The 19,870-nt window shown below is 45.3% G+C and overlaps 2 protein-coding genes across 5 annotated transcripts; both read right to left on the bottom strand.

Moving 5' to 3' along the window:
• Positions 1-210: 210 nt before the first annotated feature.
• On the bottom strand, positions 211-14,055 carry eif5b (eukaryotic translation initiation factor 5B). Of its 2 annotated transcripts, XM_030752446.1 has the most exons (27): positions 13,917-14,055; positions 12,164-12,280; positions 12,020-12,083; positions 11,771-11,938; positions 11,199-11,679; positions 10,982-11,118; positions 10,819-10,896; positions 10,581-10,731; positions 10,241-10,336; positions 10,063-10,149; positions 9,916-9,975; positions 9,633-9,671; positions 7,716-8,005; positions 7,525-7,632; positions 7,319-7,429; positions 7,176-7,243; positions 6,955-7,096; positions 6,718-6,849; positions 5,469-5,651; positions 5,222-5,383; positions 4,036-4,167; positions 3,805-3,936; positions 3,601-3,677; positions 3,190-3,354; positions 1,743-1,881; positions 1,500-1,661; positions 211-927 (listed from the first exon to the last, which is right to left on the bottom strand). In XM_030752446.1, exons 1-27 carry the CDS (start codon positions 13,949-13,951, stop codon positions 820-822), a joined length of 3,624 nt encoding a protein of 1,207 aa, XP_030608306.1. In that variant the 5' UTR covers positions 13,952-14,055; the 3' UTR covers positions 211-819. The 2 variants fall into 2 exon arrangements, with proteins under 2 accessions (XP_030608306.1, XP_030608314.1); XM_030752454.1 differs by lacking the exon at positions 9,633-9,671.
• A 1,191-nt stretch (positions 14,056-15,246) lies between these two features.
• Positions 15,247-19,801, bottom strand: lipt1 (lipoyltransferase 1). 3 transcript variants are annotated; one of them, XM_030753030.1, is made up of 4 exons: positions 19,569-19,784; positions 18,299-18,851; positions 16,153-16,358; positions 15,247-15,904 (listed from the first exon to the last, which is right to left on the bottom strand). In XM_030753030.1, the coding sequence occupies exons 2-4, from the start codon at positions 18,807-18,809 to the stop codon at positions 15,647-15,649; spliced, it is 975 nt and encodes a 324-aa protein (XP_030608890.1). In that variant the 5' UTR covers positions 18,810-18,851; positions 19,569-19,784; the 3' UTR covers positions 15,247-15,646. The 3 variants fall into 3 exon arrangements, with proteins under 3 accessions (XP_030608890.1, XP_030608875.1, XP_030608882.1); XM_030753015.1 differs by having other exon boundaries at positions 15,253-16,059; positions 16,137-16,358; XM_030753022.1 differs by having other exon boundaries at positions 15,254-16,059; positions 16,137-16,358; positions 19,739-19,801.
• Positions 19,802-19,870: the final 69 nt, after the last annotated feature.

Here is a 19,870-nt window from a genome sequence, read left to right as displayed (position 1 = left end):
AGAGAACCATTCTAAGTGCATTTCACGCAACATGCACTTGAAACGGCTCATCTAACCCTATAAATATGGATGAGAAATGACACATGTACCAAACTTCTATGAATTTTTTTTAAATTATTTTAAAATTATTTTATTTTGGCATCAGCAGACTTCCATACAGAAAGACTTAAATTTGTGGGGCCCGTGAATTGAAAACTCACACACTGCACATTTTCATCAGAATCATGGGAATTTATTACATCAGCAGTTGCAGCAAAAACAGGTTAAAATCCGTCATTCACCCCATCATCCCACGCCACCCCAGCCTCCCAACATGGCCGCTGAGCCGTACAGCAAAGAGAAAGTCAACTCTCCAAAGTCTGTGAAGTCGACGCCGTCCTCACCGCTGCTGAAACAGAAAAACTGTCTCCTTTTCGAGGCCTGGTTTGGCTCAGCACAATCCCGTAATGCACCTGTTCAGGTGGCACCTCAGCCTCATTAAGCTCGTTAGCCTCAGTCTGGGTAAGAAGGGGGCGGAGCCTGGGACATGAAGCAGCAGCCACAAATCAGAGCAGAGAACAAGAAGAAAAAAAAAAAATAACGATGCTGAAGAACAGGCACGTTGGAATACTGAGTGTGTGCGTGTGTGTGTGAATTATGTCTAAACTATCACTGTTTACAACAGTGGAAAAAACTGTTCGTTTCTCACAGAAAAACACTGTCACGTCTTTCATCTGTTTTTTTTATTTTTATTTTTTCTGTCCCTCCGTCGGTCGCCGCCGCTGCCTCGTCGTCTGATGGAGGAAGAGCGAGTGTGTGTTTTTGTGTGTTTCAGGTCCCTCAGATGATCTCAAAGGTCTTCTTCAGCTCCATGATCAACTGCCAATCAGATTTCTGCATCTCGTCTCTGAACCAGTTCTTCAAGGCGTCGATGGACGCCCGTGTGATCTGAAACAGAAACAACGAGGTCGTCAATGTGAAAGAACAGAAGCTCGTATGTAACAAACAGCTTTGTATTCTCTGCTAAAATCAGCTTCACTAAATTTAAATTTGTGTTAGGATGAGGCCTCCAATAGCCAAATACTCTACTGCTCCGCACGGCTAACAAACTCCACTAAAATCATTTTCTCTGCAGTAAAACCAAACTGGAATTAAAGTGACTGCCATGTAAAACTAAAAACAACAACTAAACTGCACTGAAAAGTAGAACCAGGTTTTAGTTCACCGTTTTGTCCTCTCTGCTTGTGTTCTACAGAAAAACTAAAAATACTAAGGACTTCTTTCTAACTCCAAACATAGGAAAACATTCTTACCCTTCCTTTCCTTATTTCCTTCTTCCATTTCTGTCTCCTCTTCCTAAAACTTTTATCTGGACACTCTGAAATCGATCTTTTAATGACAGCAACAGCAGCAGTCTCTGTGCTTGTGATTTTAAATAAAACAGTTGTTAAATGGCTTCCTAAGCATCTCCCTTTCCTTCTTTCCTTCCTTCTGTTCCTCGTCCGAGGGCGTGTCCTCACCTTGCTGACAATCATGTCAGTGGCTTCAAAATGGCGGCCGTACATCTTTGGTGCCTCTCCAGGGATTGGCTCGATCTTGACGCAGATCTCCTGGCCCTTCTTGGCAGTGTCAACGGGCTTGTGATTCACCTCGATGCTGGTGACCACGCCGATCTCCACGAACTGACAGGTTAATATGTAAGAAGTTAATTTACAGTTTACAGAGTCAAATGCACGCAAACGTAGTTCGTAAGGGAGACTCACCCCTTTGCTCGGGATGCAGAGCGGAGTTCCCTGTTTCAGGACTCCAGCCTCCACTGTGACCCCCATCACTATAGGATCTCTGGAGTTAAAGATGAACTGAGGAAGAACTCGCAGCTTCACCGGGAACACGGCAATGTGCCTGATGATAAAAACACATTGACCCTTAAATACCCCATAAAGGACAAACACTGACAGTGACAGTGGTTGTTGAAGCCTGGTTCTGCATGTAAAGTGGTTTTACCACCATTTACCAAATAGAAGCAAGCATCTACAATTAAAATTCATAACAGAAAAACAAACAAACAAAAACAGTTCCTTGTACTAGACCTTGGGATCCAACAGCATTTGCATAAATACAAACATGATTCTGTTCAGCTGTATTGGTTCTGATTCTGGACTTTTGGAGCCTCTATCAACTACTTTTAAATCAGTGTCATCTGCATAGAAACTGACTTTTACCACTATTGACCAATTTGAGAAAATCTACATTTAAAGAATCATAATATCCATCCATCATCCATCCATCCTGTTCAGGGTTGTGGGGGGGCTGGAGCCTATCCCAGCTGTCATGGGGTGAAAGGCGAGGTACACACTGTACAGGTCACCAGCCTGTCGCAGGGCTAACACAGAGACACAAACAACCTTTCACACTCACATCCACACCTATGGGCAATTTAAAGTGGCCAATTAACCTAACCCCAGTAAGTGCATGTCTTTGGACTGTGGGAGGAAACCGGAGTACCCGGAGAGAACCCACGCAGGCCCGGGGAGAACATGCAAACTCCACAGAGAGAGGCCTGGGCCAAGCTGGAATCAAACACAGACCTTCTAGATGTTATTCTAACTGTGAGGCAGCAGTGATAACCATGCTGCCCAAATCATCATATAAAAATATAATCATTATATATATATATAAAAAAAAAAGAAACAACAAACTGCTCTGAAACGATACAGTGCACAGTTGTAGCAGACCTGTGAAATGCTTGCTTTACATCGTGTGTTTGCACTGGACTTCATCTTTTTTCAGTTCCTTCTTTTGTTTTTTTATTAATTACTTAAAATTTCTTTTAAGGAGATGCAGCAGACTGTTCTGGTCAGGTATCTACTAACTGCTTGTTAGTGGTGCATTATTTCTGCCACCGGGCAGCAGTAAATACAAGAAATCCTGATATAAACTAATCACTTTTGTCAAAATAACTTCATGATTATATGTTTATTTGTAAACTTGGACCACTCATTGACAACAACTGTTCCTCCACTTCAACGTCATCAACAGGCTTAGGTCCATTTTCATCTGGTGTCTGACACTCAACCTGCCACTCAGGTGCTGCACCACATACTACTGTGGCAATAAATCAAACATATATATCACTGTGTCTGTTTGTTGTTTTTCAGCCAAAAAATCATAGACCTTTAAACACTAAACACAAAAGTGAGCTTTTCTTACCTGAACTCGTCTTGTTTGGCCTTCTTGTAGTCTTCTCTGTACTTGGTGAAAGCGTCAAAGAGGTGGTAGATGATTTCAGCCGAGAAGATGCGAACTCCCAAACTATCGGCCATCTCCTGACTCTCCCGCTCCACCTTCACATCAAACGCCAGGATCACAGCGTACCTGTCGACACCAGCCACAAAAACATTACATCTACAGATTCTGGGAAAATCATCCGTGGTGCTGATTTCAACAGCGATACACTGATACTCAATGTGTCTGCACTAACATATATTAAAAATGTTGAAAAAATTTAACATCTAACTAGAAATGATCTCCTCATTAAGGTCTACGTCAGGATTTTGTTGTTTTTGTCTTTATTGTTTGTGTATGTGTGTTTACGTGTACTGTGTGTGGAAGGCGACGTACTGCGGGTCGTGTTCCAACATGGTCGATGCCTTCATCACGTCCCTCTTATGAACTGGGCCAATGTTGATGCCAGCGTACTACAAGGACACACACATAGAACAAAGGTCGGGGGGTTAACTTCTCTGTGGCTTTTAGTTTCAACATCCTTTGGGTTTTCAAAGTAAGAGCTGTGCATCGACCTCAGGTGTACTCTCAGGTACTTACAGGGACTTTGGACGTCCGCAGGAACTCGAGCAGAGCCTCCAGTGATCCGAGCGTGGACGCCTGGACATAAACTCCTTTCTCTTCCAGTTTGATGGAGTTCAGGGTTTGTTTAAGCTCTCGCACCAGTTCGTCCTGAAAACCAGCAAGTATCAGTAAACTGGGAGTCTCACAGGACCAATTCAGGCTGCTGCTTTGGCGTTAAAATTAGCCTAAAGGGAAAACTGTCATTACCCTCAGGACGGGTATCTCGTCGTCCTTGTGAGCCACCAGCAGGGGGAGCCCTGCCAACGTCTTCTCCAAGTCTTTCCCCAGAATCTTCACGCCCTGAGACGTCGACACCTCCTTGTGCTTCTCGTACTGGTTCTGCACACAACAACCAATCAACACATCAACCACAGTCAACACACATCAGAGGAAGACACTGTTAAGTCCAAAGACCATGAGTGGAGGTGAATGAGAAGCAGCACCTCTTGACAAAGAGGATTTTTCTCCATGTGAAATCTGTCTGAGCCCACCATTAAAGCTCCAAACCCACAGCTGAGAAAGCCCCCCCATACTAATCTTGGTAGAGCTGAGGGCGTAAAAACATTATCATCATCAGTGATGTGTAAAAACAATAAAAATGAATGATCATAGTAAAACATTTGATCGCTCATCGTTCAAAAGTCTTTGAAATTCAAATATCACAAATCAAATGGGAAGTTTATTTTGAAATAAATGCACCTGTATAAGTAGCCGGAGCTCTTCATAATGGTTTGTAATCATGTGAACGTAATGAGAGGTCCAAACTCTGCAGGTCTGTCTTGTGTGTTTTTTTAAATAAATAATCAAAGGTGATTTTATAACTTTTATAACTCATATTTCTGACAGGTAAATAAAGGCTGCAGGTTTATTTAGACTGAGTGTTGAGGGTCGAATCCACCTGAGTGCTGCTCTCTGGCTCAGAAAGCAGACAGCAGTATGTAAGATGGTCTTCATACAGCAAAGGAAAAAACTCTATGTGACCACTGGCAGGTGAAGTGAACAGCACTGATCATCTCTTCATCAGGGCACCTGTTAGTGGGTGGGATATATCAGGGAGCAGGTGAACATTTTGTCCTCCAAGTTGATGCATTCGAAGCAGGAAAAATGAGCAGCGTAAGGATTTGAGCGAGTTTGACAAGGACCAGATTGTGATGGCTAGACGACTGGATCAGAGCATCTCCAAACCTGCAGCTCTTCTGTTGCTGGTCTGCAGTGGTCAGTATTTATCAAAAGTGGTCCAAGGAAGTAACAATGGTGAACCAGTGACAGGGTCACTGATGCACACTGGGAGCAAAGGCTGGCCCGTGTAGGGAGTGGAAATGTTACCTCTGCATCTTAGTCACATAAATGTTTATAACCTGCTCTAATTAAATATATCGTAAGACTTGTTTACCTTTACTCTGAGTTCTTTCAGTGGGGGCGGCAGCAACAACCCTCTGATCTGCGTGACAATTGGCCCCTCCACCCCTGGTACGATGATGGTCTCTCCCTCCCGCAGACGACCGTTAATGAGGATGACGTCTATTGTGGTTCCCATACCGGGCAGCGCTTTCACCTGAACACACAGAGGTCACATGGAGTTCGCATCTGGACCGTGGAGGAGAGGAAAGAGTCGAGACAACAGATAGAAGCCGACTCACCTCCATGACCTGTGCTCGCAGTTCATCACAGTGTGCTAACCGGCGAGCCAACATGCTCTGGGTGAGCTCAACCAATAGGGCGATGAGGTTTCCCATCCCATCACCGCTGTGGGCTGAAGTAGGAATCAACGAAACGAATGTACGAGGATCCTTATTCTCGTAGAACAAGGCGGCATTCAGACCCTGAGGACAGAAAACTATGTTCAGAGCTGCTAAAGGTCATTATGTCTTTGGTGCTCCTCAAGGATCGATGCTGGGTCCACTAGTTTTTCAAAACTGTGAAGTTTTATCTAATCTTAAAATCACTGCTTGATACTATTACTTTCAGACTGTGAAAAAGGTTACATGTAAAAATTTGAACTTTTTAAGCAGCTGGTCTTGAAATCTGTTTGTTTACAAATGACACCATTTTATTATGTTGTTACGAGGCTGTGAAATAACTTCCTGGATACTTTGGGAAACAATTTTAAAATGTCAACACTGTTGGATTGATTTTATCCAACTTGACAAAGAAAACTGAAGACACAGGATGTTGAATTTGCAATAGCTTCTGAAATATACATTTACAGTATTAGAGAAGTCACATTTATGCCATGCTGATGTTATTAGCATGAACTCCTTTTTTTGCCTGTTTACCTGCTGGTCTGATTTTGCTGAGCGGCTGATTTTGTTGGACAGTTAAACCTAAGAGATACATTTTTCAGTTTTAACCATTTAACCCTAGAACAGCAACGACTGCCGCTGAAGCAACCGTTAACTGCCCTTAATTGCCATGAACAGCTGGTCAACACTGAGCGTATCACCGCTGAGGTGGCTGATCAAAGGAACTCTGAATTACCGTAATTACGCGACCATTTGTCCTATCAGAAAAACAGTTTCAGAAAGCTTAAAAATTGTGCTTCACAGGTCATATGGGGTTATTACGGTAATTATTGACATAAGTCAGCAAACGGCAACACTTCTGAAGCAAGTTCTATCTCCGCCGACAGGTTCAGTATTAAAGGGTTAAATAAAATTTGCTTATCATTAAATATAAAAAGTGGTATAAGTATATATCACGTACAGTATATAGTTGTGTATTTTCTTGTCTAATGTACACTTTTCTATGTAACAGTTTAAGTGTGCTATTTGATCATCATCATCATCATCATCTGGAAATGAAAGTAAAAGACAAACTGAAAATAATGAATAAGCGTTTTCCTTTGCTGAGCTGCGATTGGCTGATGAGCGATGATGTAATGATTGACACCTGTTGAGCGAACTCCACGATGATAGCTTTGGCCCTCTCATCAAACTCGTCCTTTGTGTTCTTCTTCTGCTTCTTCAGCGTCGCCACCACGTCCGTGTCTGGACTCTTCTTCCAGTCGTACAGACGGTCGATCTGACAACAACAACAATTAAATGATTAAATTAATAAATCACAGTCAGAAAATTAGCAGGAGAAGAAGAAGGAGGTGGTGAGGCTGATGGCGAGCAGCTGGCGGACCTTGTTGAGGGCGACGATGAAAGGACACTTCTTCTCCTTCAGCAGGTTGATGGACTCGAGCGTCTGAGGCTCCAAGCCGTGCATGATGTCCACCACCAGGATGGCGATGTCGCACAGAGAGCTGCCTCTGTTCCTCAGGTTACTGCAGAGAGAGACAGACAGGTGAGTGACCGACAGAGACAGGTGAGTGAGACAGGTGAGTCAGGCGAGCTTGGCGTTACCTGAAGGACTCGTGTCCAGGTGTGTCGATGATCAGCATACCAGGGATTCTGATATCTTCTCTGCTGAACTGCACAAACATCGGTTGGATTAATAAACAACAACTTTAAAAGCTGACTTTATCAGTCAGAGTGAGACGGCGTACATTTTTAACCATCCTTGTCTGCTCCTCGATGGTCTCCTTCGGGACGTTTGTGGCGCCGATCTGCTGAGTGATTCCTCCGGCCTCACCATCCTGAACATGAGTGTGTCGGAGCTGCACGCAAACAACAAAAACAAACAAACAATAAATAAATGCTGTATTGTCAGTAACAGTCGGTAAACAGTCGGTAAACAGGGAGCAAACGTCACCTTGTCGAGGATCTTGGTCTTGCCGGTGTCGACGTGTCCAAGCACACACACCACAGGTGCTCTCAGCCTGTCCAGGTCGATGTTCTTCAGGTTCTCCGCTCTGCGTTTCTAAGGAGACAAACAGAGCCTGTCGGTCAGAGATGGGTTGAACAGAGAGGACCTCTCACTCCTGCTTTTCCAGCGTCTCTCACCTCTATCCTCCTCTTGGCGCGGTCGTACAGTCGCTCCTCTTTCGTCCTGCCGTCGTCATCCTCACTCTCGCTGCTTTCATCCTCGCTCACCACTTTCCTCTTTCCCTGACTCGCCACCGATGGCTTCACCGCTTCAGGCTCTTCCTCACTGTCCTCCTCCTCATCTTCATCTTCCTCCTCGTCCTCATCGTCTTCTTCCTCCTCTTCCTCCTCCTCGTCCTCCTCACTGGCAGCAGGCTGAGGAGGAGCAGCGGTCTCCTCCTTCACCTCGATGTGGACTTTCTTCAACTCTGACACAGAAAAAGGAAACAGAGGAAGTTTTCATTTCTGCTGCGACACGTTTAAATGTTTCTGATGTCTGCAGAGTTCTGCTCATCTCAACAGGTTTGTCCACAGCGTGTTAAATCCACTCAAAACAAATCTAAGAGGGACACTGCTACAGACGGAGGAGTATCAGCACAACTAGTCGATACAAACAAACAAACAAAGAAGCCTTGCATATGTGTTTTTGATACTAAAAACCCTCAATTCTAACGCCCAGTGGACACCAGAAAAAGGACTCGACTAATCTGGTTGGTACCAAACACAAATCAGGGCTGAGAAATTCAGCTGTAAACTATCGCAACAGATCGCTCTCACCACAGTTTGCAAGCAGGTTTGGCACTAGCAACCGGATGTGCTTGGACTAGTCCATGGGTGTCCAAACTATGGACCGTGGGCCAAACTTGGCCCGAGCTCAGATTTTATTTGGCCCGCGAGTCCCCCAAGCAATGAATACAACTCAGCATGCAATTCCTCTTTTAAACTCATGGAGGCAGCATCGTGTAAGAGATGTCTGGAGACTGCCTCAAAGCCTAAACAGGAAGAAGATCGAATGATTAACCAATCACAGCCCATGCTGTGTGTTACTATGGGCCTTGGCCTTTCCTGCAAAAAGCGACTAACCCCCCCACCCCCCCCGCACTTCACTGCAAACAAAGCTGCAACTTTTCCAGAGACATTTATCACAAACAGCCCTACACCACATGCTTCCTAGCTCCGCGGGAGGTCACAGAGCCATCGTAGCTGCTCCTGTTGTCCTTCACTCGTTAGCTAACATCACTGTAATGTCGGCGCTTAGCAAACATCATCCATGAGAGCTTGTTTCCGACAGGTAAACTAACAGAAACTTTACTGTACAAACATTAACAGGTATCAGCGACACACTGACGTACCCATCCAGAGCTGACGTCACAGCTCCAGCACTGCAGCGATGCTGCCGTGGAAGGAAAGCTCTGCTCTGCATTCGGCTTTATTTTGGTTTCTGTCAAACGCTCCCAAACCTTTGACAGTCTGTCTCCATCTGCGTTCATTTTCTCCACCCTCCTCTCTGCTCCACCATCGTTATGGTGTTCATATTACGTTCTTCTTCGTAGGTATTGTTGTTATTGGCAGAGAATGGAGGCAATGCTGGCCCCATATCCTCCTGTGGTGTATTGTACATAGTTTTAGAATACATCGACTAATTTTGGTAGTCCACGTCATCGATTATGCTGATGAATCGTTGCAGCCGTATGGTTGATTGCCCGGTGCAGCGCTGGGCTGAGATAATGTCGCGCTGGTATAGTCGGTACCAATAAACACACATGTGTAATCTAGGTGGCAGCAAAAGAAAACGTGCCTAATCTAAGAGTGCTGCTAGTCCAAAAAAAAAAAAAAAGCACAGCCTAACCCAAACCATAACACTGCTTGCACATGCCGATTTTGGTACTGAAAGGACACACCTAACACACACCGAGCTTACGCTAAGTTTGCACATACCTAATGTTTAAAAACACATATAGCACATGCCGAGGTGGCACTAAAACAAGCACACATCTAAGACATGCCTTTTGGGTACTAAAACAAGCATTTGCCTGGACAGCACAGAGTCAGTACCTGCTTCTCGCCGTGTCCTGCTGAGCCTCAATTTCCTTTCTTTTTATTCATGAAATAAAAGCAACAAAGAATTTAGTCCCCTCAGAGCCACGTTCACACACGCTCACACACTCATGAGACACTGGAGCCGGTTTTTAGGCTTCAGCATCTCACCAAAGACACTGTGACATAAAGGAGCTGGGATCAAACCACCGATCTGCCTTTTTTCCTGCGGCGGTCGTTTTCATTTCTTATAAAAAACAAAAAGAGGAAAATCTAAACACGCCGTGACCGAGGGTCTCACCTTTCTCCTCGTCGCTGGCGATGGCCTCCCAGTTATCAACAGCAGCATCGGGCTTTACCTCTACACACAGAGAGGATGGACACACGTTAAACTTCTGATGAACACACCTCCACCTGATACCTCTTTATTCACACCTGGCGCGCTCACCTGGTTCTGCAGCCGGCGCCTTGGGCTCAGTTTCCATTGCAATGGGCTCTGGGGTCTCTGAGGTCGGCGAGGTCACCTCTGATGTTTCTGGGAAGGGGAATAAAAAGGTTTTTTTTATTTAAATGACCAGCGGGAGGTAAGCAGGATCTTCCGGCTGATCCGAGCAGAGGGGCCGTACCTTCAGGAGTCTGGGCGCTCTGCTTCTTCTTCCTCTTGTTGTCATAAATGGGCTTCTTCTTCTGCATTTCTTTGTCTTTGGATGGCACATCAACACCTGCACACAGATTCAGATTAACTGTGTACGCTTAATCTGACTGACTGTAGTGGAACAACTGCACTGGTATATTAAGTGCACTGGATTAAGTACACTGGATTAGGAGCACTGGAATAACTGTAATTAAACTGTTGCAGCAGATTAAGGACACTGGTTTAGTAACAGTTCTGGAATAACTGCTTTATTTGTGCATCCTAAACCCTTCTCGGCGCCCCCTCCAGTCTGTCGTGCACCCTGCACCCACCCTGAGCCTGCAGCATCAAGAGCGTGGCCTCGGCCCGAGCACGAGCTTCCTTCTGGGCCTTGGTCAGCAGCTTCCCCTCCTTCTTCAGGCGCTCCTTCCTCTCCTTCTCCTTCTGCTTCTTCTTCTCCTTGCGCTCCTGCTCCAGACGCTCCTAAAGTGCAAACAGACACCAAAGGTCTCAGCGAGGAGGCGACAGGAAGCACAGAAGTGAAGAAGCAGCTGGTGCTTCATGTGTTACCTTCTCCTGCCTCTCCCTCTCCAGCTCCTCCAGCCTCCTCTGCCGCTCCTCCTCCTCCCGTTTGGCTCGCTCCTCCTCCTACAAAAAAAAACAGTCGAATCATTCAGATATGAACCACACCCCCATCATTAGCTCCATGGCAACACCTCCCACAATGCTGCACCTCCTTCATCTTGGCCAGGGCCTCCTGCATGGCCTTCACTGTGGCCTTGCTCGGTCCCTTCTTCTTCTTCTCATCCTCCTTCTCTTTCCCTCCTTTCTTCTTCTTCTCTTTCTTTTTTTTGTCACCCTCCACCTCCTCTGCAGCAGGAGAAACACATCAGATCACATCACATGACCTGTTGTGTTTTAAAATTAATAATAATTTGATAATAACTTACCATCCGCTGCTGGCTCCGCCCCTTCCTGTTCCTCCACTGCTGCAGGGGGTGTGGCCTCTGTCTTCTTCTCCGCCTCTTTCTTAGGCTCCACACTGCCCTCCTTCTCCTTCAACTTCTTCTGCTTCATCCTGTCCTCCTCCTTCTTCTTCCTCTCCCTCTCCTTCTTCTCCGCCTTCTTCTGCGCTGCCGTTTTGATCTTGAAGCTTCCATCATCCTCCTGCTGCTCCTCCTCATCCTCGCTCTCGGCTTTCACCGGCTTCCCTTTGCTCTTCTTCTTCTTGTCCCTCCTGGAGGTGAATTCCTCATCGTCTTCGGAGTCCTCCTTCTCACCTCCTCCTTTCTTCACATCTTTCTCCTGGTCCTGGTCCTCCCCGTCGGAAACTGAAGGTTTTTTGCCTGCTTTTTTTCCTCCTTTGGTCTTCAGACGAGATTGCGAGCTGCTGTCGTCGTCGGATTCAGAAGCAGGAGCAGCAGGAGGTGCCTGGAGGAGCAAAGAGCAGAAGACATGTTTCTAACAGCCTGTGGACTCATTTCTATGTGAAGGATAAATTTCCAAACGCTCTGACGTTTACCTTCTTCTTGTCCTTCTGTTCTCCGTTCCTTTCTCCATCAACACGGCCTTCACCTTCATCGCCCTCTTCGTCCTCGGGGCTAGCTCCGCCCTTTTTCCCCTTTCTGGTCTTCTTCTTCTCTGGTTTAGGAGGCTCAACACTCTCCACTTCTTCTGTGGCGTCTGCTTTCTGCACAGAGAGACATTTTTTATTTTCCCTCCTTGAATATAACAGAAGTTCTCCTCGATGGCTCAGAGGAACCGTGCTTACCTTCCCCTTTCCACCTGTGGTCTCGAGCGATAACTCCTCGAGCTCCTTCAGGATGTCGTCTTCACTGCAGGACGAGAACAAACAGTTACAAGAAAAGCAAAATAAACTGGAATAAGCTGAGAACCAACAGGAGGAACATCTCACTCGAAGTCGTCCTTCTTAGCTCCTTTCTTCTTCTTCTTCCCTTTTGGCTCTTTGGAGGCTCCGGCTCCTTCGATCTCCGCCGCCAGAGCATCGATGTCGATGCCGTCATCTTTGGCACTGCGCACAGATCAAAAACAATCAGTGTGTGAGAGCGACACCCAAACAAAATCCGGTCAGACGCCGAAAACGCGGGCTGAGGGAGGAGGTTTCTCTTTGTGCCAGAAGAATGTGAGCCGATGAAGAGCTGCTGACTCCTCACTTCCTTTCATTTCCCATCAGCCCCCTGAGGCACAGCGAGCGCAGAATAACAGCCTCACTGTTCCCTCACATCACTTTAAATCAAACATCATCTGGTTTCAGACTCATGGAAGAAGACCGGCACAGATCTGCTCGTATTTTAGGTCAGACTTTGAATTCGAAGTTCACCTGCGAGCTGGAGACTCGGATATTCAGTGACTGTTTAACAAGAGACAAACTGCACACAAAGAGCAGAAATGACACAAAAATGACCGACCCCCCCACAGACATACAAAAACATAACTAACAGATAAAAGCATAAAAAATACACACACAAAAAATGACTAAATATAAAGAGAAGCATAACAAATAAACAGCATACACAAACAGTGAGAATAGATTCATAATAACATCAAAATAGAGTCAGACACAAAAATGAACATAAAACAAAACTATTACAAAAAGACTCAAACTGACACAAAATAACTACACAATAAAAAGTAACATAAAAGCTTTACTGTAAGTTTTTAATGGAGGAGAATTTGTTTGCACTCAGCTTTAATAACGTGATATGATGATCTGTGATCCAGCTCAACATCTGGCCGGACTTTGATATTCGCATTCTGCACTGTGAGCTCCGTGTTTGTATTATTATTGTTATTATTATATTCAGATAATAATGCGGTCGTTTGGGCTCTCTGATTGGCGCTCCCTCCTGCGGGTTTCCCTCCCTTTGAGCTCATTTATCTGATCAGAGCAGGACTCGAGGGTTACGATCGGTTTAAAGCTTCTATGTATCGATTAAAAATGAAAAATAAGGCGACGCGTTCATCAGTGTATCAGGGTTCAGTCCCAACTAACCGTTACTGAAGTCACCTGCTCAGGTAGAAAACCACAGGATTTTCCTTTTCCCAGTAGGTGAACTTTTTCAGACTCAGGTGTGTGTACCTGCCTGCTGCATGTTTATTTACCCTAATCCTCCTTTTAGAGCTTCTTCGTAAATAAAGGAGCGGCAGCAGCACATCTACGGTGTACCTGTGGGGTAACTGCGACCGCATCGGTTCAGGTGAGTCACTCAGGCCTGCGTCATTGACCAGGTCTTTTCTCACTGGTGATTTGTCGCCGATAAAGCAGCTGCAGGCCGTCTCAGGTGTGTTTAAAGCAGCCGCAGGCCGTTTATGAGAGCAGCCGGCTCTGAGGTTGCTAACGTGGACACATGTGGCTCCCGTAAGCCCCGTAGCCAGGAGCGGGAGGCCCGCCCGGGCTGAGCCCGTGTCAGCCCGTCTGCCCGTTGTGTAATTCTTCTTAAGCCATTTCCAGGCTGTTTAAAGCTTCAGTCTCTCACTCACACACAGACTCGTGGTTAGCATCCGCTAGCACAGCTAGCCGCTAAGCTAACAGTGTAAGCAGCGGGAAAACGGGCCGGTTTGGGGGTTTTAACGGGCCGGGAGAGCCCCCCGTGGCTCGGTGTCAGTGCGGACCGGTGATGTTTGTCGGCAGCTGGTGCTCTCCTTACCTGTCCTCTCCGGATTTCTTCTGTTTCTTCCCCATGTTGAAGCTGCGGTTCTCTGCTTTACTTCGCTCTGTGTTGGCCGACGCACACGACGGCTCACAGCGGGGAAAGATCGTCTACTGCCGGACGCTTCGGGGTGAGGGCTCACTCCAGTCCGCTTTTCCTCACACCGCTAATATTCCACATGCGCAACAGCGAGTTGTGCCATAGGGGCTGACTTTATTAACTTTGACAAACACAGAACATTGAAGAAAGTCTAAATGCCTTAAATGGTCGATAAGGCAATAAAATCGGCGTACAAATGCCAGTCTACTTCATTCCACTGCAAATATTTTGTTATACTATTTATTTGTCATTTGTTTTCTTTGCTACAATTCTTATTTTATACCCGCCTCTGTCCTAAATGATCGAATTATGTGATCGCCTCTGCAACAATATAAATAAAGTTATTTTGAATTTTTTTTTTTTTTTTTTATTTAGGACTGTTTTCGGAGAAAGTGTCAGAGTGACGTTTCTTGTTTTATTCCCCTCCTGCCAGCACGCCTGGCTGAATCGTTACTTTGCGCATGCGTTCTTCGACTTCTGTAAAAATGATGAAACTAATAGAAAGACATTATTGATTAAGTATTTGGTTCATTCAGTCAGAGATTTTACAAGATAATGAGCTAATATATCGCCCAGACTTTTATTTTGAAATTTCCTTTGTATGGAAGCCTTTTTGTGCTTAAATTCATATTTGCTCAGGTACGCGTACATGCAGCAGTCTCAGACTGACTTTACCTAAAATAAATAAACGTTGCATAAATACAATTAAATATTTCTTTAATGAAATAAATATAAGGTATAAATAGGAAGAGTTTGGCATTATTTTACAGTTTGCTGTTTAGTCAACTGTAAATCTGCAGGTATTTCAGGATCCTAACTATAAACTTAATTTTGTTGGTGAGTTAGGATTTGTGTGTATGTAAATTCATAAAATTTCAAGGTTTTTTTCCTAAGATTTTCCTTACAAATTTAAAATTCCGATTTCAGTCATAATATAATGATTTTTTAAAACAAAGGTTCACAGTATACATATTTAACCTGGATATTTTGGTTTGCATGCTTAAAAAAATACATGATTCATTTAATGTATATTTCCTTAAACACAGATTTTTCATCTAAATAAAAGGATCAGCATCAAAGTTGAGTGTTTAAATGTTCACGGCCTTTATTTTAGCCCTTTATCTTTATAAAAAATATTTTCTTTTTTCATAAAGAAAAAAATATTAGATTTGAAACATGAAGGACAAACACAGAACGAGGTGCTTAGGTATTTAAAAAACAGAACCCTGAGTTCTTGTATTTTTTTTAATTGTAGTTTTTGTATTTTAACAAATACAGAAAAAAATAATAGACCTGTGAATATCCGGTCTCCACATCAGAAAAACATCTGTAAATAAATCACAGGAGTTTCAAGTATTATCAAACAAAGAGAAAAAGCTGTTGCGGTCACTCAGGAGGTGAACACAGCAGCTTCACCTGAGTGAACAGATGTCTGTAAACTTGCAGCTGTGATGATCATTTCCTTTATTTATTGATCGATCAATTCATTGTTCAGCTGATCGGCCCGTCAGACGTGCTGGAGGACAAAAAGCTGCGTCTCCTCCATCTGAAGTTGTTGGCAGGCTGTAGTGCAGCGTTCAGTCCACAGGGGGCAGCAGTTAACTCCACCTCAATGCATTCATGTCGTTTCAGCCCATCGCCGTGAGCACGGCGTCACACAGGTGATGCAGTCGCTTGTATGACTCCCCGCTCTCGGAGCGCAGCAGTGCGCTGAAGGCAGCGGCGGCTCGATGAGGACAGAACCGCTCCCCGAGCAGCACGCCGCTCAGCTCGCCGCTCAGCTGCACAGGAAGCCAGTCTGCTGGGACGTCCAACTGGCAGCTCTCGATTCGCCCGCTCTTCACCTCCATTCGCAGGTGAGCAGAGCGGTGAGCAGGCGTCTGCTGATCCGTCAGCTCCAGCTGCGTCTCCACGCTGAATTTAGGCGTCTTTCCGAATATCCAGTCCCAGCTCCGCAGCTCCGCCTCCATCTGTCCCACACCAGGAAACATGGACTCATCGGACGGGTCGATGAGGGTTGATGAGGAACGGAGACCAAACTCTGAGGTGACCATGAAAATAAGATAAAAGCAACTGAAGCGAAGCTGCTGGACTACTAACAGTGCAGGAAGCTCTTACCTCTGTTGTACTGCTGCACCAGAGCATCCAGGAGCTCCTCCCACTGCAGGGAGGGGGCGTGGTCTATGAGGTTGGCGACAGGTGAAGGGACGCTGGGAGTAGCGTTGCTCTGGATACCGGGGCAGGAGGGGCGGAGCACAGAGGAGAGGGCGGAGCGATCAGCAGAGTGAAGCAGAGTGCAGTGATGGTACGACGACTTCCTGCTCAGTCTGGATGCGGTGCCTGAAAATAAACAACACAATAAACATAAATAACCTGAAAACAAAACATATCACATAAACAACAGACAGAAAGACAAAAATACCATAAACAATGTAAACAACAGAAACATGAATATATCAAAATAACACCAAAACAAATGCAGTATAAACAATAATGCAGTGGTATAAACAAAAACATACACAGCAGGATCCTGAACACTGACGCACAATGAAGGTGGTCATCAACCTAATACATCAACCCAGGGTTTATCAATCTGGCTATGAAAGAGGCGGAGCTTGCAGCATGTGTCCAATCAGAAACATGCACTCGCTGTGTTTAATGATCTGAGAGCAAGTAAAGAAAACTTTATGAAAACTATAATTAAAATGTAAGCACAGGCTTGGTGTAAAGTCAGTAGGTACAGTGTCCTGTTTTGGAATCAGATATTAATGCTTATAGAACGATAAGTTTGTTTAAAATAGTTTGCAGCCAACAGGAGAAAAATCAAGGAACAAAGAATCTCTATTAAATATTGATGATCACAAAGGAAACAAAAATTTTAGACCCTCCTTTGGCACAAAAGAGCCATATTTTTGTTTTATAAAACATGTCGCCACTAGGGGGAGCACTGATGCCAGCAATCAGGCTCTGATTGCAGTAGCAGCACAGAGCGTGCAGTACTATGAAGGTCTTTTACTTCTTACCGAGGTATAACACCACGGTAACTAACCTGCTCTGGAGCATGTCAGGGTCCAGATTAGAGATCAGCAGGTCCAAAGTCACTGCCTGCTGACCAATCAGGTCTCTGGAACAGACCCTTCAGACCTCAGTGTGTGGACAGCAGGGGGGTCTGAAGTGTTTGAGCAGCTTTGTGTTTCCCTGATGAGCATCAGTATCTGTGCAGCTTTATTCCTTCAGTTTTCTCCTGTTGGCTACAAACAGTTTTACAACTTTATGGTTTTATATGCATTAAATCAGGACATCACAAAGACGGGAGGCAGAGCTGAAGATGCTCAGAAGCTGAGTGAGGAGAAGGAAAAGGATTAGAAATGAGTAACATCAGAGGGACGGCTCAGGCTGAGCAGTTTGGAGACAAAGACAGAGATGGTTTGGACGTGTGCAGAGGAGAGATGGTGGATTTGCTGGAAAAAAAGGATGCTGAAGCTGGAGCTGCCAGGCAGGAGGAGAAGAGGAAGACCTCAGAGAAGAGTCATGGATGCAGTGAAAGAGGACATTCAGAGGGAGATGTTAGGGACAGGGTGAGATGGACACAGATGATCCACTGTGGCGTCCCCCTAACGGGAGCAGCCAAAAGAAAAAGAAATATTTACTTAATCAAACATTTGATTATAATCCACCAGATTCTCCATGTCTTAATGACAGAGTTGTGATACTGATCAGTGTGTTAACTCACACAGGTGCTTCATTTGCTAACCTTTATAATACAGTGAATCTCTTCTGGTCTGTCTGAACAAACTGCTTCAAGTGCTCACGCACTCATGCAGCACTTTTAATAATTTAACAAAGCCAGAGAGCTGCTCCTCTCACTCTGCTGCTCTGCAGCAGCTTTCAGTCTGTCTTTAACCTCTTCATATATGACATCATCTCCTCTGCTGCTCGTGGACCTGTCCATGTTTCTGATTGGTCAGATGCTTTTATGAAGAAGTGGATGGATGGATGGATGGATGGATGGACGCACCCTGGAATGAGTTATCCATTGATAGCCACCTTTGATAATCACTCGGCCTGACTGATGATGTCAGGGGTAAGTGAAGCCGGATAAACATAAACAACAACATAATAACAGTGATGATATACATTTAAATAACACAGACAATATGAACTTTTTTAACTAACCAAACTAAACATAAACAATGATGATCATTAATAAGTCTGTGTGTTTTTTGTTACTAATTTCTTTGATTTTCTTTGTGTTTTGATCCTCACCTCCGGCCTCTTACCTGAGATCTTGTAGCATCCGTTCAGTATGATGTCAAACCTGTCGGTGGCCTGGACATCCAGTCCGGGGCAGAGCCGCCTCAGCGCCTCTGTGACCACCTTCAGGTTCCTCTGCCGGTCATACGCCTTTTTGGAGGCGAAGAAGGTCAGGTTGAGGTTCCCCAGGTCGTGGAAGACTGTCCCACCACCGCTCCGCCTGCGGGCCAGTGAGATCCCCGCCCTCCTCATGGCCGGCAGATTGCACTCGGTCCATGGGTTCTGGTGGCGCCCGATGACCACAGCGGGCTGGTTCCTCCAGAGCAGCAGGACGCCACACCCCTGCAGGTCCACGTTGGCGTCGATCCAATCCTCCAGAGCCAGGTTCTGGTACACGTCAGTGGACTGAGACTGGAGGACCAATCCCGTGCTGCCAGAGTCCGTGAGGAGCCTGGAGCTGGAGCTGGATCTGAACCAGGACCAGGAGCAGGCTCGCTGGTTTAAAAGAGAAAACGTCCTTCTGACCTGTGACATCATCGTGCTTGCTGACAACTCTTCATTTCAGGAGGTCAGGAACAGCTGACATGCCAAAATAAAAGCCATAGAAAGTGAATCAGCACCAGTTTCTAAAACATGTGTTCAACACAACCATTAATGTCAGATTTTCAGGTTGAAAGTCAAAAACTAAAAAGGAAGGCAACAGTAACTCAAATGACTGCTTGTTAGAACCCAGGACTGAGAGCACAGCAGCAGAGGACCACGCCGGGTGCTGCTCCTGTCGGCTAAAAGCAGGAAACTGAGGCTCCAATTCACACAGACTCACCAAAACTGAGTAACACAAGATTAGAACATTGGCTGGTCTGATGAAGCTCAATTCCTGCTGTGACATTCAGATGGTAGGGTCATGTTATGGAGTGAATAACATGAAAGCATGGATCAGTGGTTGGTGCTGGGGGTGTAATGACTTTTGGCTTCTTAGTAACAACTGAGCATCATTTAAGCACCACAGGCTACCTGAGTATTGTTGCTGACCATGTCCAACCCTTATAACCAAAATAACACACCTTGCCACAAACCTCTAATCATATAAAGGCTGATAAAATAATAAAATACATTTCGTAAACTCAGCTGATCACTTGAATTCTTTTAGTTGGCAAAAATGCAGCAATTGGAGCTTTTTTTCTGTCAGATTTCATACGTTTGAAACATTTCCTCTAAAATCAGCAACAAAGTTACTTCAATGACAGAGGAGCGGAAGCACAAACAGTTACACTGTAGCCTTCTTTCTACACTAACCCACGTTCACGACGTAACGTGTGACGACAGAGACCCCGCCTTCCCCGAACGTCCTGCAGCTGTTAGCTTTAGCCTTAGCTACGCCCTGCCTCCTCCCAGTAATAATAACCAGGAGCTGAAGCTGTGAGTCCGTGCTCGAGCACGAACAGCGGCTCACAAACCGTCTGTACCGGGACTGAACGCTGCCGCCGGTCTGCGCCGAGCTGGGCCGGAGAGGAGCTGCCGGACCGGAAACGAACTGCAAACGACTTCCACTACTAACCTTCAAAATAAAACTAAGCAAAGCCTTACAAAGTTTTTAT

The sequence above is a fragment of the Archocentrus centrarchus genome, chromosome 2, assembly GCF_007364275.1.
Source record: "Archocentrus centrarchus isolate MPI-CPG fArcCen1 chromosome 2, fArcCen1, whole genome shotgun sequence".
In the NCBI taxonomy this organism is placed as follows: Eukaryota; Metazoa; Chordata; class Actinopteri; order Cichliformes; family Cichlidae; genus Archocentrus; species Archocentrus centrarchus.
The sequence above is the reverse complement of the archived record's forward strand: the minus strand, read 5'-3'. Positions and strand labels throughout refer to the sequence as shown.